The following is a 24686-nucleotide window of genomic DNA, read 5'->3' on the forward strand; positions in this document are numbered from 1 at the left end:
CTCAGTTGTGTGACTTCACTTAAATGAAAGAATTCATGAGATTTGGGGCTTCCTCTGTGTTTTTCCCCCAGTGTGCAAAGGGGCCAAGGCAGATATTGTATTCTTGACTGACGCCTCCTGGAGTATCGGGGATGATAATTTTAACAAAGTTGTAAAATTCATCTTCAATACTGTGGGAGCCTTTGATGAAATCAGTCCTGCTGGAATTCAGGTGGGTGTCGTTTCAAAGGTTATTCATCTGTAATGTCTTGCTATTTCCTTTAAACTTTTAAGTAGAAAGACTTTTCAGTATAAACTCCATTTTGACTTTGTTATTTTCCTTTTCTTTACACATAGACTTTTGGGAAGGACTTGGGTGCAAATGATAAATAAATAGAAAGATAAATATTCCTCTAGGTATTCTCTTGGCTAGATGATATTCCTGTTGCAGAATTTAGGGGAGTCTAGCTCTAACTTCCTGCTTAAATCTTTTGACAATGATACACTTTCCTGAAAGGTCATTTTATGTTCTGGAAGTTAAATGCATTGTGATTGTTGTACCCCTTAAGTCAGGAGATTCAGTGATGGATAATGACTGGAGGGGCTGTGTGGAACCCTACTGCCCTCTCTATCATGACATTGCAGATATGACCTGAACCAGAAGAAGAAAGGCCATTGTTAACTCAAAGGGAAATTAATTTGTTTTCCTACAATGATAACTACCAATTATCTTGCTTTGGAATCACTCCAAATTTATTGCTTTTACTGGAGTGGGAACTTAGAAAAATTAATCCTTCCATGACACACCTCAAAGAATAATTCCTCGCTTAGCTCTGACCCACCAGTAAAGCTGCGAATCTCCTCCACTCCCAACATACCCCTGGACTCAGGGCCAGTGGCTCTGTTACTTACTACCTGGATTCTGCAACCTCGAAGACCCACTTCAATTCTACCCTTTCTGGAGAGGCTTCCTTGATAGTTTTAGGCATTTCAGACTCCTGAAGGGTTTTGTCTATGTTGCGGTTACGGCACGTATCTCTTTATATTGTCAATATTTGTGTGATTCTCTTCTGTCTAAATCATTGACTCCCTTAAGGCAAGAGACTGTATTGTGTTGTTATTTTTCTGAATCCTCTTTCCCTTCCCATTTCTCTTGGTGAAGTTTCTTCTTTATTCAGGCAGGTACATCTTACAGATGTTATGAAAATAAGAGATTTTTGACATAAATCACAAATAATTTCATCAACAAATCATGTCTTCTTTTATGCAATAATGCTTTGTGGAATATGTTAAATTTCAAATCCCCCAATAATTCTGTAGATGTTATTCCAACCCAAGAAGAGTAAAATGCCAGGCTAGTTACAGTCTTAATTTAAAGTGTGAGCCAGTAAGCCTTTTTTGAAATCCTTTTAGAAATTAAGATTTCTGATAAAAAATAAGAAAAAAAGCTACCATATTTTATTAACTTCTCTGTGCCAGCTACTTTGTATACATGATTCTCATTCCTTAAACTGGCCATAGAAGTAAGTATAATTATCTCCATTTTACTGATAAAAAACAAAGGCCCAGAGATGTTGGGAACCAACCCAATGTCACAAAGCTATTAGCTGGCAGTGCTAGGATTTGAGCCCATTGAATCCTGGCTATAAAGCTTTTATTCTTTCCACTAAATCACACTGTCACTGAATGGGTGATGAGTGCTGATTATTATCACTCATGTGCCATTTTTCTATTACAATGAAGAATAGATGTGGTCAGTGAGAAGGGTCAGTTGTCCGAGAAGCCATTGCTTAGCCAGTATTTGAGCTCAAGATGGTATGTTCTCATTTCTGATCTTGGAATCTCATTGCTCTCCAGCTTTACCCATCCCTTCTTACATCCTAGAGAATAAATACAATGCATGTACATTATTCATTTCAACTACCGACACTTTCATTGAAGATCAGAACTCAGAGAATTTAGTGAGACAACAGTAGTCAGTGTTTTAGCTATAAAGAGCATACCATATTCTGTCAGGTCTAATAGACTTCTTTTTCCCATTATGCAGCTAGAAGAATCACTTGACAATTGAAACATCAAAAGAGGTGACTTACCCTCACCACCAAACCGCCTCTCCTTTCAGGTCTCATTTGTGCAGTACAGCGACGAGGTCAAGTCTGAGTTTAAGCTGAACACGTACAACGACAAGGCCCTGGCCCTGGGGGCCCTCCAGAATATCCGGTACAGAGGAGGAAACACAAGGACAGGTACAGTTCATCAGCGTGTACATAGACCTTTACTCTCCAAAGCCTTTGGAGTGATAGGCGGAGTGTAAGTCTAACATAGAAGTCTAACGCTTCTCAGTTGGGCGTGGCTAAGGGCACTTGGAGAGCTTCCACTGAGCTGACACTAAAATGTTCCATGCCACATTCTATAGGCAAAGCTCTCACGTTTATCAAGGAGAAGGTCTTGACCTGGGAGAGTGGTATGAGGAAGAATGTCCCCAAGGTGCTGGTCGTGGTCACCGACGGTCGGTCACAGGACGAGGTCAAGAAGGCGGCTTTGGTCATCCAACAGTCAGGTAAGCACAAGCATACATTAAAAAAAAAAATTTTATTAGAGTCTAGTTGATTTACAATGTTGCGTTAGTTTCAGGTGTACAGCAAAGTGATTCAGTTATACATATACATATATCCACTCTTTTCAGATTCTTTCCCCATATAGGCCATTACTGAGTATTGAGTAGAGTTCCCTGTGCTATACAGCAGGTTCTTATTAGTTATCTGTTTTATATATAGTAATGTGTATGTGTCAATCCCAATCTCCCAGTTTGTCCCCCACCTCCTTACCCCCTGGTAACCGTAAGTTTGTTTTCCACGTCGCACAAGCATAAGTTTGATGCCTAGTGATGGCACTCATTATTTTCACAGTTTCAAACGTCCAGGAATGATTGCAAAAGACCAAAATTACTGATTTTACTTTAGTTTCTGTTTTACTCTGTATTCCGTACCCTTCTAATGTTAGTTTACATTTCATCACGGAATGGTTTGATAACTGCTCAGAAATGACATGGTGTATTCTTTGTATAAGACGTGCCTCAGGGTCAGTCCCCCATAGTGGCTGGAGGCCTACACAACAGCAGTAATGGGATGATCCTCGAGCAGGCTTCCTGCCATAGCATAAATGAGTCTTGGTGCTGGTTCAGTCCTATGCAAGGAGAGACATAGGTTTAGCACGTCCTGGCAGATGCCGATCCCAAACAGATTGCTGGAAGGTTCACTGCAAAGGAGCAGAGAGACCTCAAGGAGATATTGCTGGTGTAGATCTTGTCAATCAAACACGCTGAAAGCCTCCTTGTCACACTGCCCTTTGGATTAGTTATTCAGGATGATTAGAGATGAAACTAAGTCTTTATAGTTGCGTGAACACCCCCAATCCTTCAGGCAGCGTCCAAGGTGGACGTATTTTAGAGAGAATTCTATGCTATGCATGATTTATTGTGGTGTAAATTGTAAAGTCCTTTGTTACATGGAATTTGTCATCTGCACATACATGGGTCTTTGGCTAAAAGTGAGTCATGACTAGTGCTAAGTCATACTGTTTCTTCTTACAACAGAGATTGTTCTATGCACTGATCTTTTTATAAATTGTTGCTGTTACGTTATGCACTTTGAGCAGATTCCTGTATATTTTAGGCTCCTTTGTGATTTAACTTTGGGGTTATGAATATTTGCTTCTCAAGTTACCTTATTTATATCTAATTATGTAACTAATTCTACTGTTGAATTAAGCTTTTGGAGTGAAAACTTTGTTTATTTGTATTAGCCTAAGTAAGTGAAAATCTATTGCCAGTGGGACTTGTAGATTCCATTTTGAAAGTGGTCAAAGTGCTGACTTTGAGCCTGAGTTTATTGAGTAAATCAGTTTCAGGAATTCAGAGTTTAAAATGAGCCCATTGTTGGTTTCTGAGGCACATGAGCTTGAAATGTTAATGTTGCCTAAGACAGCTGCAGAATTAATGGGTATATTAGGACTGTGGATGTGTGGAAGGAAATGAGTACCACATTAAGTCATTCTGCTATTAAAATGTTCACCTTTTAATTGTTAAGACTTTATTTTAGGAAATCCAATTAATTGAATTTTATAAGCCAGAAAATAGGAAGACCTGGAAAAACTACATGTTCATTAAAGAGAGTTTATGTCAACTAAAAGAACTTGTTGCATTAGCTGAGAAAATATGGCATCGTTTCTGATAAGACTTTGTTTTGAATTGTTTAAACCATAAAGGATGGAAAAAAGGATGTGTAATTCTCTCTATAAACACTGCTCTGCAGGGTTCAGTGTCTTTGTAGTTGGCGTGGCTGATGTCGACTACAACGAACTTGCCAACATAGCCAGCAAACCTAGCGAGCGGCACGTGTTCATTGTGGATGACTTTGAATCTTTTGAGAAGATAGAGGACAACCTCATCACATTTGTCTGTGAAACTGCCACTTCAAGTAAGTCATGACCCACATGGATCCATAGTCTCAGTTGTTTTGAAAAAGTAACTACTGAGCGGACCAGGGGTCCCCAACCCCTGGGCCGCGGACTGGTACTGGTCCACAGCCTGTTAGGAACCGGACCGCACAGCAGGAGGTGAGCGGCGGGTGAGTGAGCGAAACTTCATCTGTATTTACAGCCGCTCCCCATTGCTTTCATCACCACCTGAACCGCCACCGCCCGCCGTCCGTGGAAAAATTGTCTTTCACAAAACCGATCCCTGGTACCAAAAAGGTTGGGGACCGCTGGGGTAGACCATTCCCTATCCTATATGAGATCAAGTCCGTGCATAAATAGATCCTGGGAAACCACTTGAGAACCTGATGAATCACTGTTCCTATTGAGATCACGCTAACTGTGTGCTTGTCAGAGGTCCATTTTTAGCCTTGAAGATGTAATGTTCCTTGTATGGAAATAAAGTGTTTGAATATATCCTTTTCCCACCATCCCAATGCCTGTGACATTTGAGAAAACTAATCTTCAACTTAGAAATGCATTTACAGAAGCATTCCGTGGGATGAAGGTTTTTCCCTGTTAGTAATCAATTGGTATTTGTCCCGTCAACATCCGTGTTTCAGGAGAGCCACGAGAAAACTGACTTGTGTGAGTGTGCACTGTAGAAATTCACTTGGTCCCCACTTGTTTACTTGGGTGTAGATTTTTCACATTATACCGAGACCTCAAGCTCAACTCTTAAAATACAGTGAAGGACAAAAGATTGATTATTGAAGTTGGTTTGTTCCTCTTCTCCATCCATGAACTCTGATTCTTGGGGTCTTAGATTATGGAGACAGTTGCGTGGCTGGTCTAGACCCCTGATCCCAGGCAGGGCTGTGCTTTTTAAGTGTTATGTTTTCCCCTATGCAACATTATATTGAGATCTCAGAACTCGGGTTAGAGGCGGCAGTAGTAAACAAACGTCAGTGGTTTACCGTAAAACTTACGCTGAAGCTCAGAATGGAATCACACTAGTGCAAGTGAGCAGGGAGCACCAGCTGCCCCCTCCATTCCACGAGGTCCCGGATGCAGCCCTGTGCTGCCCCAGCTCCAGGGCCCAGGGTGAGACCCGCTGCACACCTGCCGCTGTGAAGTTTGGTGGCCGGTGTGAGCCTCTATGGCTTGGCAGAGAAGACTGGGTGGCGACAAACTCCTCCTGCCCTTGCACAAATCTGAAGTTTCCTGGGAGAAAAGTTTTTTTTTTTTAGATTTCTATTTTTTTTTCACAACTCACACACACACTGTATTTTATGTTTACAAGAGATAAATCAACTGACACCAAGCATCGTAAATGGATGACCACAACAGAAGCAACAATGATTGCAATTACCAAACACGAAACACACTCACACTGTGTCATGATATTGACATTCAGTCCAGGAATCCTCCACTGTAACAGCTCCTTCACTTTGCAGTGGAAATTGATTTGTATATTTTTCGCCTCTGAGTCCTTGTGGAATTTTTTTTTTATTCAAACAGAAAGTCGCAAAACTTATAATCATCCTCATCAGTAAAAGTTCTTTAATCTATTGAAAAACATCTATAAATTTCCCCCCTCTAATTCAATCTTACCATTCTTTTTTTTTTTTTTTTAATTTATTTCTAGCTGCGGTGGGTCTTTGTTACCGTGTGCAGGCTTTCTCTAGTTGCGGCGAGCCGGGGCCACTCCTCGTTGCGGTGCGCGGCTTCTCATTGCGGTGGCTTCTCTTGTTGCGGAGCACGGGCTCTAGGGCGCATGGGCTTCGGTAGTTGTAGCACGCGAGCTCAGTAGCTGTGGCTTGCAGGCTGCAGAGCGCAGGCTCAGCAGTTGTGGCGCATGGGCCCAGTTGCTCCGCGGCATGTGGGATCCTCCCGGACCAGGGCTCGAACCTGTGTCCCCCGCATTGGCAGGCAGATTCTTAACCACTGCCCCACCAGGGAAGCCCCAATCTTACCATTCTTAAGAACATTGTAAAATTCCAGCTGGACTGGAGAACGTCCAGAAAACATGGTCACACCGGTCAGTAGTATAATTTCACGTACACGTGGAAAGTCTACACAAAATAACTCAGAAAACGTTAGATTGATATGTTTTGTAAATGAATGAACAGGTTTGTTACTTGATGTATGTATGCAGGTGCTTTCTGTGCGTGTATAATGTTTGTATACCTTGTTGGTGAATCGTACTTAAAGAACACTGTACTTTGCAGGTTGTCCTCTCATTTATTTGGATGGCTACACCTCACCAGGTAAGCGTTCATACTCGGGCTAATTTATTTCAGGATTTCAAGCAATAGGATAATTAAAATGACCTCATTTCAATATATTTTTTTTTCTGATGTAAAGGTTTTAAGATGCTTGAAGCATACAACCTGACAGAAAAGAATTTTGCTTTTGTGCAAGGAGTCTCTTTGGAGTCAGGGTCTTTTCCCAGCTACTCATCTTACAGGCTTCAGAAGAACGCCTTTGTGAATCAGCCTACAGCGTGAGTGTGACAACAGGAGTTCCCTTTCTTACCACGGGCCAGATGCTTTCTTGAGGCTTGGAATCTTTGCTGATGTCTTCGAACCCTGGTATTTTAGAATTGAGTCCTATGGATGACCTGGTTTAGTTTCCTTAAGTACAGTTGGGTTAACTGCATTCCATTGGGTCACACGGGAGACTAGGACTCAAGCTTGCTACTCTGAGACCCAAGAATCTCATCCTGTGTCTGCCATATGATGGATTACTGATCCTTTTGAATTTAAGTCTAGGATTATAGTTACGCTTCTAAGAGAGGTCGTTTAAACAGGGAGGCAACTTCTTTTGAACATTTCTCCCTTGCTGCAGAGGGGCTGCATGGAATCAATGCAGAATGAGAAGAGGAATTCTCCCCAGTGTTTCCGACTCCACAAGATGAAAGACTGCAGTGGCCTTGCTTGTCCATGATCTGTGATCTGACAAGCAGCAGTTAGATTTTTAAAATTATTTTATTTCATATATTTTTTGTGGTATGCAGGCCTCTCACTGTTGTGGCCTCTTCCGTTGTGGAGCACAGGCTCCGGACGCGCAGGCTCAGTGGCCATGGCTTACGGGCCCAGCTGCTCCGCGGCATGTGGGATCTTCCCGGACCAGGGCACGAACCCATGTCCCCTGCATCGGCAGGCAGACCCTCAACCACTGCGCCACCAGGGAAGCCCTTGACAGATCTCTTTTTTAAAAGGCTGAGCAAAAGAAGCTAAGCACAAAATAGTATATTCCATGGTTCCTACTATATAGAATTCAAAATCAGGCAAACTAACCTATGGTGTTAGAAGTTAGGATAGTATAGTTACCATTTGCAGGGAATGGGGGAAACTGGACAAGGGTACATAGGAAGCTACTAGGCTACTACAACAGGTTATGTCCTATTTCTTAATCTGAATGCTGGTTAGATGGTTTGTTTGGTTTTTTTTGCGTTACACGGGCCTCTCACTGTTGTGGCCTCTTCTGTTGCGGAGCACAGGCTCCGGACGCTCAGGCTCAGCGGCCATGGCTCACGGACCCAGCTGCTCCGCGACATGTGGGATCTTCCCGGACCGGGGCACAAACCCGTGTCCTCTGCATCGGCAGGCGGACTTTCACCCACTGCGCCACCAGGGAAGCCCAACAGTTAGTTTTTATTGGCTGGTGCTCTGGCAATCTGTTGGGTAGCTCTAGACGTTGGTTATTTTACTTGATGAAAGTTTGTACCTGGGTCCAATAACCAAAATATGTACTTTTTATTTATTAGAATGAAAACACTTGAATGTCAAAAAATATGTGTTTGGCATCTTATGGAGGGAAAAGAACAAGAAGAAATAAAGTTTTCCAACACTTAGGACAGGGTCAGACAATGATGCCTGAAATTTGAAATGCTCTGAGAAAGCTGATGGAAAATTCAGAGTAAAACCAAAGCTCATTTCTTTTAAGGAAGCACAGATTTTATTGTTGTAGTGTGACCACACTGTGAGTTCCTAACTCTTTTATGGTTAACCACACTGGTTCGCAGTTTTAGGTTTACCAATGAACCTAAGTACCCAGCATGTAATTCTGTCACCTCAAGATGTGATTCCTACATTTTAACTTATGACAGACCACTGTCCTCTTAAGATTCAGAACTTGTGGCTGAAAGAGGCATAAATGCAATTAAATAATTTTTTTCCTAATCACTCATTAACTAAAAAAGGAGAAAAATGGGCTAGGTGAGAAATGAATTAATATGGAGAAATTATTTTTAATGTGGAATGTTATGAAGATGGTCAGTTTATGGACGTACAAAAGGCATCGTGTCAGCTTGCCCAGAACATATGCTTTAAGAAGTAGGGCATTACAGAGTATTGAGTAGAGTTCCCTGTGCTATACATATGGGAAAAGAATCTAAAAAAGAGTGGATATGTGTATGTATAACTGATTCACTGTGCTGTACAGCAGAAAGTAGCACAACATTGTAAATCAACTGTACTCCAATAAAAATTAAAAAAAAAAAGTAGGCCAGCGTTATATTCCAGAAGTACTAGCAGTGTGGTACTAGGACACAAAACCTCAAGAGACAGTCTATGCCCTCTGTCAAAATCCATGGAGGAGTTGCTTCTCTTCTGTCCAAGAGCTGATTTTTTTTTAAAAACATCTTTATTGGAGTATAATTGCTTTACAGTGGTGTGTTAGTTTCTGCTGTATAATAAAGTGAATCCGCTATACATATACATATATCCCCATATCCCCTCCCTCTTGCATCTCCCTCCCACCCTCCCTATCCCACCCCTCTAGGTGGTCACAAAGCACCGAGCTGATCTCCCTGTGCTATGTGGCTGCTTCCCACTAGCTATCTATTTTACATTTGGTAGTGTATATATGTCCCTGCCACTCTCTCACTCCCAGCTTACCCTTCCCCCTCCCCGTGTCCTCTAGTCCATTCCAAGAGCTGATTATTAAGCCCCTTTTCCTACCTTCAGGAAGATAGTGCTATTAAAAGGTCTCAGACAAAAAACCATTAATTCTGCTTCAGAGATTCCCCCAGAACAATGACTGACTCAACCCTAGAAGGACACATGGGGCCACATTTTACGTCTAACAGCCTTAGAGCCAAGAAACATTTCCTTTTAATTGAATCACAATGTACGTGGCCATAAAATCTATTATTGGTTTTGTTTCGGGGAACAAGTGACCTTCTGGAGATTATTTGATTTACTTGATTTTAAGGGAGTACTAGGGAAGTGTAAAAACTGTTAGATACAGGGAGGGCGCAATTAAAGCCTTAAGCCATCTTGCTTATGATCTCATACTCCTGATGTTGGAAATTAAATATATTTAGTAAGATTTACTCTCTTTAAATTACATCCCTAGATACAAGTTTTATCACCCTAAAATCATTATATAGTTTTATAATTATCTATGTGCTTAGAAGAAATGATTTATTACCAGTAGGGTGAAAGACCACTTGGCAATTTCCCAGACTTTTGTGACTTTATCCGATTATAAATCATCTATTACTGCTTACATAATGGGTCTTTAGTGTTTGCTATTTTGAGGTCATTCTTAAATTTTTCCCCTTCTAATATGTAACCAGATTATTACAAATGGCTTCTAATACTACTCATGATGAGATTCTAGCCCAAAGATTTAAAATATCCTCTATTTCTGGTGAGAAATCCTTATTAATTAATTAATTTTGTTTCATCCAACAGAGATCTACATCCCAATGGCCTCCCCACTTCATATACGATTATATTACTATTCAGACTTCTCCCAGAAACTCCCAATGACCCTTTCGCAATTTGGCAGATCACAGACAGAGACTACAAACCACAAGTTGGGGTGATTGCAGATCGTAAGGATTATAATTTATCTTATTTTAAGGCACATGCATGCATATTTTTGATTATGTTTTTCCTTTTCTCTTTCTTTAAGAACCTTCTGGATATATATATATATATATATATATATATATATATTTACTTGATTATGCTTTTATGTTTAAAGTTCTAAAAATATATCAGTAAATATTTGAATTACATTTTATCTTAACTGAAGTTATTAATTTTTTTAGAGAATTCTCCAACAAGAATTATTTGTTAATACTTTCAATATAGAGTGTCCATGCATTTGATTTAATAACAATTATGTGTTGATTACAGCTTCTAGCAAGACATTATCATTCTTTAACAAGGATACAAGGGGTGAGGTACAAACTATTACATTTGACACAGAGGAAGTGAAGACATTATTCTATGGAAGTTTTCATAAGGTAAAAACGTAAGATTATAGAAAAATAAATATTTATAGAAAAAGTTATTTGTAGAAAAACGTATATGACTTAAAATTTAAACTAATTTAATTTATTATTTATTAAAATGTCATGTTAAACTGGTGGAAACATAGCCATGTCTTTTAAAAACAATACCTTATTTCAAGGAATTTGATTAATTCAGAGAAGGAAATTTAAAACGATAATTCTACTAACCATGAGATAACTACTATTAATATTTCAATGTGTTTTCACATTGAAACACATTTCACAATGTGTTTCAATGCTAATGTCTTTTCAGAATATGAGTCGTGTAGTATATACAATATTGTATGCCCATTTTAATACCTACCATTTTACTTTGAACCTTTATGTCGTTTTGTTTCAAAAGCTTAATTTTTGTGGATTGTATTTAATTGATCAAATTATTTACTCTTTTATAGAGAATAGTAAGCTGCTTCTGCCTGCTTGTTTATTGAAAAGTTACAAACATGCCAGTCCAAAAGTTATCATTAACTATCAAAATAATTAAGACAACTGTTTACTAAATTAACTTCTGCATGAACACATTTACAACGTCTCTAAAAAAATCTTATTAAAAGTTCTAAGATAAATTCTTAGGGGATTATCTATTCTTGATGATCTTAATTTTTTAAATCTCAACATTGAGGATAAATAGAAACTTGCTGTCAGGAAAATTAACTTACAGATAAGAGTGCTGAAGTTGGCAGCGTTAGAAATGAAAAGCACCGTCTAGGTTAGGAGTGGATTTTTTTTTTTTTTTTTTTTTTTTTTTTTTTTTTTTTTTTTTGCGGAACGCGGGTCTCTCACTGTTGTGGCCTCTCCCGTTGCGGAGCACAGGCTCCGGACACGCAGGCTCAGCGGCCATGGCTCACGGGCCCAGCCGCTCCGCGGCACGTGGGATCTTCCCGGACCGGGGCACGAACCCGTGTCCCCTGCATCGGCAGGCGGACTCTCAACCACTGCGCCACCAGGGAAGCCCAGGAGTGGACTTTTTAATGGAATTTCTTCATCCACTGGCTCAAGTTAACAGGAGGAAGACTACTTGTCGTACAAGTAGTCTAAAATTTCCCCAGTGTAGTGCTCAGAAAGTTAGTCCCCATACACAGAAGACAAATATTTCTAGTTCAATGTGATTCTCAAGTGAAAATTGAAGAACGACCCTGTACTTGGGTAGATTTAGCTGAATTTCTTGCTGATTCTCTTCCTGAGAATCTTGGCTTCTTTCCAGAATGTTCTTTGTATTCATGAATCAGATTCTTGGTGAGGATGACAAGGGACTCTCTTCATGGGGCTTGGAGAGGCCTCAGCATGCGCATTAGTGAGAAGCAAAAAGCAATGATGGAAAATCAGAGATCTCTGAGAATAAAGCCATATTTGCTTAACAGTTTACAGACTTTCCTGGTAAGGTCCAGCAAAATAAATGCCTCATTGGGAAAGCAGATTCTAGACAAATATTACTGGCTTCAACTTCTCCTTGTCCGATAATAGATGTTGAATCTGGCAAAGTTCTTAGGAACTTTTTTTTGGCTCATTGATACACCTATTAATCTTACACTTGAATAACTCGCCCAAAAAGACTATTTTATTTTTCTTCCATACCCACTGAAGATATTAGAAATTCAGCCCTCTATTAACCAATGGATAACCATTTAGGAGCAATTATTAATAATGTAACTATTACTAATTTCCAACTTTCATTGAATGCTTCATTTTACTGAGCAAAATAAGGCAGTATTTTGAAGAGGTCAAGAGTGACAGTCATTAATTATTGCAAATCAAGATAATTATTTTTTGACATTCCCTTCTTAATTTGGCTTCATAGAGAGAAGTATTTGTATTCTTAGGTTTTACATAATGCCTCTTTCCTGTTCTCACAAGCATTCTTTTCTCCTCAAATTCTCTACCTTCTTTTTTTCTAATGTCTTTCTTTGTTTTTAGTTCCTCCTCTACTTTTTCATTATACTGTTTTCCCTCCTTCATTCCCCCACACCGTTCTTCTGACCTACTCTCATTTATCCTATCTATTCAAGTACCAAGTGCGATCACTATTGGCTACTTACATTCCACTGATCCAAGGATTCGAACACTCTTCTCTCATTTTCCATGTAATTCAGGAACTGAAGTTCTTCAGTCCTTGAGATAAGAACGAGTAGTTCTCTGATAGCAGCAAATTAGTGAGAATAACATACAGGGGGCTCTTGGGAGAGATGGGGATAGCTTAAGTAAGGAATGGCAGACAACTACTGCTTCTGGAGAATTCTCTTGAAGCGTTTTCTATGTCTCCATCCTGTTGTAACAGACGACATAGATTCAAGAGAGAGATTTCTAATGAGACAAAGAAGTGGAATAGATGACAAATAAGGTTTTAGGGAATGGGAGACCTTGGGAAGGGTGATGAGTTTACAAGGGTGTTCCTATTTCTTTCTACTGGTCTGTGTCCAACAATGCTTCCCAGTTGGGAAAGAGTCCCTAAATACTTGGGACAATGGTCTCCAGACAAAAGCCGCTCTGAAATGTAATTATGCATGTGTTTAAAATGCAATGAAACACACTGAAGAGATTGTAGCAAAATATATTTTTAGCATGTGTTTCTTTCTGGTTAGCATTGAATGACAAGTGTATTTGGAATAACTTTGTTTCAAAAATTGAAAGTTTTGATTTTGAAATAATTTTTCTGGATACTATGATTTTTCAAATAGTTTGTGAATGTTTGCTTCTGAGATTGTTCGTATAAGAGCCAACAAATAAGTTTTAGTTCTTATTAGGTAATAAATATCTTGGGAATGTTTGTATGGTGTTCTTCTTGAGTTCAGTATTAGATGATTGCCCTGGGGGTATTTAAAATTATTTTTAGTAAGCCAGATATCACTTTTATATAAAAGCAATATATAATTCATACTTACCACTTATAGATGCACTAAATTAGTGTTTTGGTGGTGATTCTATGTGGAAAAAAATATTTACTGCTTAAAAAAATCCCGAGAGATTGTCTTATGCTTATTTACTCAAAGCATTTAAGGGAATTTCTGTTCCTTAACTTGGAGCCAAACTTTTCAAAGTAATCATCATGGGCTTACTTGAGTATTTGGGCTGTGATAAGTGGAAACTCTGAGTATAACTATAAAGTCAAAGATTACCCGCAGCCATTCTTTACATGACTGAAATACAGATGTTTTCTTAATTATCTGTACTAATAGATTTTTTGAGATTCTGAGTGTCTTCAATATCAGATAAAAAAATAAATCAACAAGATTATTTTCTTATAAGGAAACTGAATCTTGAATCTATTGATTTCCAGAGCTGAATCTCTATAAAAGACACGTGCTAGCTCTTTCCTATGTTAGGTATCTACATGGTGTGTAAGATCTTTTTGGCAGGGATTAGGGACTAACAAATTAAAAATGGAATTTAGCAAAATCAGTGGAAGACATTCGAGGCTCCTTTGTCCTGAGTATAATAATATATTAATGATTTATTAACTTGTATTTGAATAGCTCATTTAAAAAAATTTATTCTTAAATACTTACTATAAAATATTGGCTCTGTTCCCTGTGCTGTACAATATATCCTTGTAGCTTATTTTATACATAATAGTTTATACCCCTTAGTCCCCTACCCCTATTTTGCTGTATCCCTATCCTGCCCCTCCGCTTGCCTCTCCCCACTGGTAACCACTAGTTTGTTCTCTACATCTGTTGAGTCTGCTTCTTTTCTGAATAGCTCTTTATAGTTTACAGGAGCATCTGATCTACTACAGTATCTCTGGCCATCTCAGGAAGAGTACAGAGTGGGGAAAATAAGAAATTATGCAAGTGTATAATAGCTGAAGGAAACTGAGACCCAGAAAGCTTAAGTGGTTCATTTAATTTGATGCTGTTAATAAATGACATTGACACGGCAACCTGGTGCTTGGATTCTTAGTCCAAGCCTCTTGACTTGGGACGAGAATAGCTTTAAGAACACATTTTTTAAAAACTGTGATCTGAAATATGTAGGAGCCAGGTTGTTCTGGGTAGAAATTTTGTAATGGAAACAAATGATCTTTTTAGGTTCATATCGTAGTGACCTCCAAAAGCGTTAAGATTTACATTGACTGCTATGAAATTATAGAGAAGGACATCAGGGAAGCTGGAAATATCACAACTGATGGTTATGAAATTCTTGGAAAACTACTTAAAGGGGAGAGGAAATCAGCCACAGTAAGTGACACATTTTTATTTTTCTTGGTACCTTGTATTAAGATTGAAATGACATTTTTAAAAGTAATCAGGGAAGTTTTCTTCCTCGGTGAGTTTTAAATTGTTTTATTTCTTGGTTAGATTGAAACGCTGGAAAAGTTACACTGAGAAAATATGCTACTGACAGAACATGATAATGGGCTTTACTGCTAGAAACAAATTAAGTTGTCAAGGCACCAGAGAACATCGTGTAGTTGACCTGGAACTGAATCAAACTGGAGAGTACAACACAAATAGTTTCCAGGATAATCAGTGAAATCTAAACCAATTCAGTTTTTGTTCTTCAAAGGTAGTAACTATTAATAAAAATGTGCGCACTCAGGACACTACGCATCTGTGGACACTGGCTGTGACCGTCACAGACTTGCTGTCCCCTCACTGGGGGGTCACATCCGCCTCAGAAGGAAGATGAGTGTAGTCGGTCAGCCACCCCTCACTCACACGTGTCACTGGCTCAAGTTGGAGGCGGGGGCTTGCCAACCCTTTTACAATGCTACTTAGTAGTAACATTTTAAGCCTAAGGTTTTCACTGTACCAGGCTAATTAAGTTCATATTAAATGTTGACCAATAATAACATTGTTCTAAAAGCAAGACTAATAGCCTTGGCTTCTGTTATTTTTAAAATTGCATTTGCTGAATGTAGCTTTCTTCCACGGATAGGATTTCCTTCTTCTTGATTCAAAAGTGAAATGTTTATTCCACAATGTAGAACCAAAGAGTGCAAATTGAATATAATTGTGATTAAAGTCATTATTGAATATTGGATTTGATATTTAAATAGAACAATTCCATTAGGTTTATAAAAGAATGGCTGCAGCGAAACAATCTTTATCAAAAGAGCTCTATTTTTTTAAATGTAGAAAGATAGAAAATATATACTATGTTGAAATAGTTAAGCTGAAGGTAATCATAAAATTATCAGTTAGCCCCTAGGTAAGAACTTATGAAAAGAAGGGCATCAATTTTAGAATAAGTGAGGAATATTTTTTTTTAATGTTACTTTTCTGCAAGGGTGAACTTTTAAAAGTTGATTTAAATGTGTGTAGTCTTCAAATTCAGAATTAAGTACATTCTTAATTTTTCAGTAAATAAAGAAATTAATGTTTTCTTAAAAAAACCCAAAACTCAATCAAACATTTCATTTTAGCCAAGGAAGTGGATCAGAAGTGGGACTATCACGTACGCATTTTGCTTTACTATCGCTTTCTCTCGGGCATAGGTTTTTCTGTTCTTATGAAGTAAGGATCACATTGCTTTCATTGCCTGTTCCCTCAAGAGCGTCTCTGTGAGAAGTTGGCAGAGGTTAAAATGTGGAAACATTAATATGAAATGTTTTCACGCATCTTTAGCTCATGTTGCTGTTGGTTGTTTGCAGTTCCAAATCCAGAATTTTGATATTGTCTGCAGTCCAGTGTGGACCAGTAGAGACAGATGCTGTGATATTCCTTCCAGGGTAAGTAAAACAGAATGGAATTCTGTGGCGGTGTTAAGAGTCCCCGAGGAATAAGGGATGTGGGCGTGGATGGCTTGGGAGAGCAAGTAGCCCTCTGCAGCTGCATCTCCAGGATGGAGCCGGGGACACGCAAGGCTCAGGCTGGGGACCCCTCCCTCAAAATCAAGAATGTAGAGAACCACATATGGAAATCCTCCCTGCCAGCCAAGGTGGTTATGCATAGTCAGAAAAGTCCAGCTGAATCAGTGCGTCTGATAAACCCACTTATTGCAGAGTCCTTCCTATTGCTTGTAAAATACCAGCATTTTACAGGATAAGCCGTCACCTCTCTGGATATCTAAGTAGAAATAACCATATTTCTTTTCAAGATGATGGCTTTTACCCATAGTATCTGTGTAGGTTGTAATAATTACAAAGGTGAATGCTGATGATGGATTTGAAGCTTTAGGCAACAGTGAGCTGCACGTACCCACGGGATGAGTATGCGTTATTTATTCAACAGATACTTACTGAGCACCTGTTGTAAGCCAGGCACTATCCTATGTGCCGGGGTTACAGCAGTGAAAGGGAATATTCTAGTGAAAGGCAGGGGGAGAGGAGGAATGAACAAGTAGGTATACAGTACGTTATAGAGTGAAAAGTCCTTGCGTGAAAACACGCCAGGGTACAGGGAGAGATAGCCAGGTGAGTACTCTCAGCCGTCGGTGATAAGGGGAGATTTAAGCAGAGACCTGAGTGAAGTGAGAGGACAAACAATGTGGATAATGGAGATAGAGACTTCCAGCCAGAGGGGACTGTAAGTGCAAAGGCCCTAAGGCGGCAAGGTGCCCTAAACATCTGAGAAGCAAGAAGTGGATGAGGGAGCGCTGGGGCAGAGTGAAGGGCAGTGGGAGGGGCAAGGTGGTGTGCTGCTGCTTGTAAGCCCCTGTAGGCCTGGAAAGGATTTTAGATTTTGTTCTGAAGGAAATGGGCCTCCATATCTGAGATACTCAGCCTTTCTCTAACGCCAGACTAGAGAAAATTGGATTAAATAGCCAATGGTCTCGATGATAGTTTTGTAAACGTATTTTTGTTGTGGGAGGTTTCCTAAAGCAAAACATAAAATAAAGACATTAGGATCAAAGCAAGATTCAACATAAGACTGTTTGTAATCATAGCTAAAAATTATTTCTTCAAGTTGGGAAACAGATTCCCTTGTGTATATAAGATTAGTGAGCATGGGGGATGGGAAGCTGTTTTTACCATCAATTCATAGATAAATATTCTTTTCAAACTTTCAGAGAGATGAAGCAAAATGCCCCAGTCTTCCAAATGCTTGCACGTGTACGCAGGACAGCATTGGACCTCCAGGACCACCAGGCCCTGCGGTAAGGAAACAAATAGCTCCTCTAGTTTTTCCTGGTAAATCTTGGGCATGATCACCCTTTGGCCGGTATGTCACGCGTAAGAAGCTCCCAGCCACTGGTGTGTTCTAGGGCAGAACAAGCTGCATTGTACACCATTCTTGTAGCATCTTTTGAGATCTGAAGTGGAGTAGATCAAGAAGAAAATTTGAACACATCTGAACACATTTCTCTAGCCACACAAGAATGAATGATATCGGCTAGCATTCAAGAGCTTTTCTCTTAAAGATGTGAATTTGGGTTTCTCTCTGTGATCACTTGAGTTTGAAAATTCCTTTGTTTCCTGAGGCTTCTCGTACGTATGTTATGGAGCCATGGTTGAGAGGCTGGCCCAACCACAACTTGTTTAGAACCTAGCATATGTGTACGTTATTAGCAAACATATCAGAGAATAACATAGAGGATAATATACATATGTGATGATATCATAAACTCTGGGTGAAAGTGTTGGTGTTAGGAAGAACTTGAGTGGGAAGACTGGCCAGGTCTATTCATGGGTGGAGGGGAGACCAAGAAAATGCAATGCAAAACCTTGAAGAGTACACTCATGTGTCTCATTAATCAATGTGGACTCCCCGATTTAGTCAATCTAACATCTGACCTGGGCTGGTTTTTCAGAATGGAAGTGATACCTTTAAGCTCTATGGAACTCTTTTAAGAAAATGGTTAATTAACATACGAACGGTTCAGAGAGCCTCAGAACACCAGATTTTACTATACATGGGTCATAGCAAATAATGTAAATTGATTTTAAGTTAATTACAAACTAGCTCCGCATATACGGAATCAAAATGTCTCTGGAATTACCAGTGGTCCTGATGATTTTGTAAACATATTTTTGTGATGTGAGTTTTCCTAAAGCAAAACATAAAGATATTAAAGAGCAAAGCAAGATTCAACATAAGACTATTTGCAATTAACAGTGACTTACCTGATTTATATTTGTAATCATAAAATTATATGCTGGATGTGACTCAGATGTTCTTGAGAAGTAGGGATTTTTTTCCCTCTAATTGTATGATAACGTTGTTGGATCTCACTATCATGTTTACTTCGTCTTTGTTCAGTGGTCTCTGAATTCCTGTTTGTTCTGAGATGTTGAGAGTTCTTCTTTTTGCATATTATTGTCCCTGAAGAATGCATCCATATAATTCCAAAACAGATTTTTCTCCTTAAAAATACTTAACTATAGTATTTAAGTAATGCTTGTTTTTTTCCCAGTAAACCTCAAATTCTCAAATAAACTTCAAAATTTGCTAACAATTAAGAAAAGTTCAGAACGTAAAAATGAGATCCTTAGAATGTACAAAGTTTCAAAATTCTCTTTCCCCACACATTTGTAGGATATAAAGTATTTACTTCCATATTTTATAAATAACTGTATTGTCTGGAGAATGCACTGCTTCTCGAAGCAATTTTTATATATCAACTTCTTCCTACTTCCCTGTGTTCACTCTAAAATGTACTCTTACTATGTATTTTAGGGAGGACCTGGTGCTAAAGGTCCCAGAGGTGAAAGAGGTATCAGTGGGGCAATTGTAAGTATATCTTAGAGTGCATTTTTATTTTCACCTGCATGTTAAAGTCTGGTTATTCAAATTTCTACAACTTGAGCAAATTGATTCAAGTTTAGTGTGCCTTAGGCAATAATTATCTCTGTCTTTTCTCTGGGTGTCAAAATGATGGATTAGGCTAGCCAGATAAAGAATGTACCGGGCATCTCACTGATGTAGGAATCGCACATGGGAAATCTGCAGAGGTACCTAAGGGCTCTGCTGTCACATGGGGAAGCAGAGGGGGTGACCTGGCCATCAGTTGGAAGACCCCACAGGGAGCAGGGTCCTGCTGGGGACGGTTCACCTGTCTCAGAGAAATAGCTGAGCAGCCACATGTGTGTTCATGGCAGGTCACCAGCCCCTTCTACCGGTTCCATACTGGTCTCCATAAGACAACTGAAGCTTCTTAGGGGAATATATTATGAAGATGATGTGTAGTTTTTGTCATACTATCACTAATGATAAGCTAACCCAGTTAGGAAAGTGAGGCTGGGGTGCTGACTGATCCAGGTCCGTCTGACTCCAAGTTTGTGCCTTTTCCACCTAGACACACTGCAAAGAAGCTCCAGCATAGCGTGAACGTATCTGCTCTTTCCTTGCTTGACTTCTACATACGTTAGTCCCGGAAATAAGCCCAAGTCTAAGAGAAATCAGGGCGAGCTTAAAAGAAATCAAATCCAGTGAATTTTGAGCTTTGATCTCTGAATGAATCTAGGACTATAAATATATGAATATATTATATTCAATGTATTTCTTTTAGAAACCTACTTTTAATAGGAATTTTGGAAATACAAGTGCTCTTGTGAATTTATTGGACTTTCCAGTTGTTCTTTTAATGAGTAGCAAAGGGAAGAAAGGAATGGCATTACATGTTTTTATAGATGGACAGATTTGTACAATGTTTGCAAAGATTATATGATTGGTGTCTTAGAGTTATGAAGACAGGCACTGGCAGGGCATTCCATGACTTTGTGCTTGTTTCTCTCCCGTGTATTTAGGGCCCCCCTGGTCCTCGTGGAGATACAGGTCCTCCCGGTCCCCAGGGTCCGCCAGGCCCCCAGGGACCCAACGGCCTCTCTATTCCAGGAGAACAGGTAAGCACAAAGCTTTCTGTATGGAATGAGGGTGGTGGATTAACGTTGAGTTTAACTGGAACATTTTTTTATTCTATTTCGCCAAACTCAAATGTTTTCTCAGAGAACTCAACAAATTTTGGTCATTGAGATGACTTCCTATGACTGTAATTTCAGATATGTGAATACTGTATGTAATAATACGTAACTGTGTAGGAAAAATTGTTGCTAATTATTTGACCTTTAAAAACATTTTTTACTAAGTAATGTAAATATCCTTCAACATCCTGAAAGCTTTGATAATGCTTTGAGTCTGTGGCAGCCCCGGGGTCCTTTTCTAATGTTTATGACTTCAAGGCAAGCTTGCTTTATTTATCTACATCATTACTTCTATAAAAATTTTTAATAAAATGTTTACCTTTTGTTCCAAATGCTAATCTGAACTTACAAAGAGGTGTTTTATCTTTAAAGGCTCATATTTTATTTAACTACTTTTCCCCATACTTTAAAACATACAGTAAATGAATAAGAATACAGATAATTTCATAGTTTTAAGTTTAGTTCTAAACTCCTTTTTAAAGATGCCATAATAGAAGACACATACATCCTTTTGGCATTTAGAGGAAAAACAATCTGTATCAGATATCACTAGAAATGAAACATTTGAAGGGCTAGACCTTTTACACTCAAAAGGGTTAAATGCATCTACTTTCAGCTTCTTATGTCCAAAAGGGAGATTTAGGGGCTTTTACCTTTTCTTATTATTGCTACTAAATGAAGTTTATCAGCTTTAATTAATTCAGATTTGCCTGTGTAACAAGTGTCTTCTAGCATGTAGTTATAAAGACCAAAATTATGTTATAGTGTTTCATTGAATATCTATTAAAATGAGCGCCAAATTAAATATATTAAATAAAAAACAGTTTTCCCTTCAACTTCTATTTCTATGAAAATCCCTATGTTAAATTAGGTTCTTTCAAAGGAGACATATTCTCCCATGATTATATAAAATTATCCCATAACATGATAAGTGGAAATTATAACAGCATTTGTAGTTTAAAAAGTGAACATCGGTCCCCCAAATAATTGGTTCACCTCCCATCACAAATATGCTTCACTGGATTTATGAAGTGACAGAGATTTCAGGAATGGCTCACGTCTTTCCTTTTCACTTAATTTCTGTAAAACACCTGAGACCTGTTTTCCCGCTGCTTGCTCCAGGGTCGCCAGGGCATGAAGGGCGATGCTGGAGAGCCGGGACTTCCAGGTCGGACGGTGAGTTGTTCTTCACGCTGCCTCTTCTTTGCTGGTCAAGTGTTATTTGCGTAGCTGCCCTTGTGGTGCCTCAAAAGGTGAGCCAAGGTTAAGCAGTAAAGCAGAAGTCTGGCCGTGTGCTGCACGTCGTTTCCATTCCGTTGCCTGGTTTTAGTCTTCAAGCTTGTGCTGTTCAGTCAGGTCTGGGCTTGATGACTGAGCGAGCATCTTCCTCTTGGGCTGGCACTGGGCTTGCTTCTGAGTGTCTGTTTCCTTTCAGAGCCCCCTGCATTTTTTCCCCAAACATCTTAGAGAATAACACAAATCCCTTTTCTCACACAAGAAGTTAATCACAGTGTTTCACTTGTTTGTTTCCTTTTGTGTAGGGAACCCCGGGATTACCTGGCCCACCAGGACCAATGGGCCCTCCAGGAGACAGAGTAAGTTTTCTTGGGCAGGCTGTAAAGATGTTGGAAATGATATCACATTGTTGCCTATTAATTAAGAACCCCCCATAGTTCAATTTGCATGGCTGGAAATGCGGAGTTCACACATCTCACGGGAGGCAGAAAAGCTAATACCAGCGGACCAGCCTATACCAGGTCAATCTCAAGGTCTATGAAACAAAATGGTGGGACTTCAAATGAGTTGTCAGAATTTTAATTTTGGAAAAATTTTTTCCTTTATCATATTTGGAAAAACAAGTCCCTAAAAGGAATTTTGGTTCATTGGAGAGAGATTCAAGAATCCTAGCAAATTGCTTTGAATCCTAAAATTAAAATCTTTGTTATGAGGCATCTCTTACGTAACTCTAAGAACAGTCTTGATTTCCGTGGCACTTTCTATGCAGTCAGGGACATCTTTTCTACACCTTTAGAACTCAGATACCCCCTGTAGGCCTCTGTGATGGAAAGCCGACTGGAACCTAGTAGGGATTTTGCTCATTTGTGGCAGATTTCAGTTTTGCTCTTGACTTATGATGAAATCAGTGCAGGAGACCCAATTTTTTCTAGGACAAGTAAATGAGAAGCACAGTGAACATGGCTTCTGTGCTCTAATCCAATGTTATAGAAAATTTGCTTTCATAGGAGGCAACGAATGCTTTAATAAACTATTTTAGAGTTGCTCGGAACCAAGGCACTAATGACTTTTCAGCACCTTCTGGTCCAGACAACAGTCTGAGAGTTGGGTGGATTCTGACTTATCAAGTTAAAACACAGGACTAGCAGCAGGGTCTCAGAGGGCCAGGGCTATAATAGCTGTCACTAAAGGCATTGATTTGTTACCCTTAACACCTCCCCGACATCATGGGGCAGGAGAGTTGGGTCAGTCAGATGGAGCAAAGATTTTGCCCAGATAATTCCAGATTTGGATGATTTGCCAGTGAAAGTTATTTGCTCCAATGCCTACTCTTGAGTTTATGAGAGAGTGAGGTCAAAGAGAAAACTGTATTCTCTGGGAGTCTGGGACCCAGTGGTACTTCTATATACATATTCTTCTGACTCTTTTGAGCCTGGCACTTCAGGTTTTTGGAATTCTTATTTTACAATAAAGGACAATAGTGAGATTGCAAAGGTGACAAGTCAGTCTATTCAGTTAGTCAACAAAACCAAAAATACCGCAATCAGGAAGTAATGATGCATATAGTTCAATATCCTGTGATAAACCATAATGGGAAAGAATATGAAAGAGAATGTGTGTGTGTGTGTGTGTGTGTGTGTGTGTGTGTGTGTGTGTGTATAACTGAGTCACTGTGCTATACAGCAGAAATTAAACACAATGTTGTAAACCAATGATAGTCCAATAAAAAAAAAAAAAAATGATGGGCCGCCTCTCTTGCTGCCGCTGCTACTGAAGCCCTGTTGGGCCCATCATGCAGTGCGGGCTTTGTGCAGACTCGCTGGGTGGCCAGTGCCATCCCATCAACACGTTCCTCCTGAACTGGCAGTCAGGCAGCCACCGCTGCCATCGCTGTGTCCCTGAAAAGTGAGGGAGTGGAAAGGACTGCGTTCTTCTAGCTCTAACCTGTGAACCCAGTCCTGGTGACGCCACCCAGGACTCCCGTGTTGAGGCTGAGGAAAGTCTTCAGGAAATCATTTGTCTTTTTCCATCACCTACCACTTAGTTTCCTACTGCTAGTGTTGAGAGTAGAAGGCACAGCTGAGGGAACATAAACAGTTTTGGAAAGTTAGACTTTGGGTGCAGGCATCTCCGCTGAAAACTAAAAGAAAGAAAGAAAGTTGAATGCTGTGGTAGAAGAGAAGAGAAGACAGCTCAGGAGAGCAAGCCCAAGGACCATGGTGAGGAAGACATGTTACCAAGGTGGAGGTGGTAGGAACAGCAGGCATGGGTTGCCTTCAGCACAGATGATTTTCAAGTGAGGCACAGCTCTGGGGACTGTCCGAAAGTAGCAAGAGAGCCACAGGTGCAGGCATGACACGCAGTATATCTGTGAAAGCAGCCATAGGTCCTCTCAGCCACCCTCCCATGGAGGGAAGCAGCAATAACTGCTACAGTTTTGAAAACGGAGAATAAAAAAAAAAATTACACTACAAAGTGCTACAGATGGCTCAGTGGTAGCCCTTCTGAGGCCATCAGAATAAAATCTGCTTCACCCCAACTTAGATACGTATTTCTTCTAAAAGAAGATGGTTGGTTACACCAAAGTGTCCATCCATGGATGGATGGATTAAAAAATGTGATATATATATATCATGTATATAATGGAATATTACTCTGTCTTAAAGAAGAGGGAAATCCCGTCATTTGCAACGACATGGATGAACCTTGAACTTGGAGGACATGCCAGCTGAAATAAGCCAAGCACAGAAGGATAAATACTGCATGATCTCTCTCAATGTATGGAATCCTTAAAAGGTTGAGCTCATGGAAACAGAGTACAGCGGTGGTTGCCAGGGGCCGGGGAAGAGGGAGAAATGGGGAGATATTAGACAAAGGATACAA

The 24686-nt window shown here is 39.6% G+C and overlaps 1 protein-coding gene across 5 annotated transcripts in view; it reads left to right on the forward strand.

Moving 5' to 3' along the window:
- Positions 1-24686, forward strand: part of COL12A1 (collagen type XII alpha 1 chain) — a 114067-nt gene that overhangs the window by 76269 nt on the left and 13112 nt on the right. For all 5 annotated transcript variants that reach the window (XM_032650699.1, XM_032650698.1, XM_032650701.1 and 2 more), the window contains 15 exons: positions 72-211; positions 2102-2225; positions 2396-2539; positions 4293-4457; positions 6687-6725; positions 6823-6961; positions 10161-10303; positions 10611-10720; positions 14794-14943; positions 16359-16436; positions 17717-17803; positions 19324-19377; positions 20394-20489; positions 21690-21743; positions 22109-22162. In XM_032650699.1, coding sequence (XP_032506590.1) covers positions 72-211; positions 2102-2225; positions 2396-2539; positions 4293-4457; positions 6687-6725; positions 6823-6961; positions 10161-10303; positions 10611-10720; positions 14794-14943; positions 16359-16436; positions 17717-17803; positions 19324-19377; positions 20394-20489; positions 21690-21743; positions 22109-22162 — 1577 coding nt within the window. The remainder of the gene's footprint in view (positions 1-71; positions 212-2101; positions 2226-2395; positions 2540-4292; positions 4458-6686; positions 6726-6822; positions 6962-10160; positions 10304-10610; positions 10721-14793; positions 14944-16358; positions 16437-17716; positions 17804-19323; positions 19378-20393; positions 20490-21689; positions 21744-22108; positions 22163-24686) is intronic.

The sequence above is a fragment of the Phocoena sinus genome, chromosome 12 (genome assembly GCF_008692025.1).
Source record: "Phocoena sinus isolate mPhoSin1 chromosome 12, mPhoSin1.pri, whole genome shotgun sequence".
Taxonomy (NCBI): Eukaryota; Metazoa; Chordata; class Mammalia; order Artiodactyla; family Phocoenidae; genus Phocoena; species Phocoena sinus.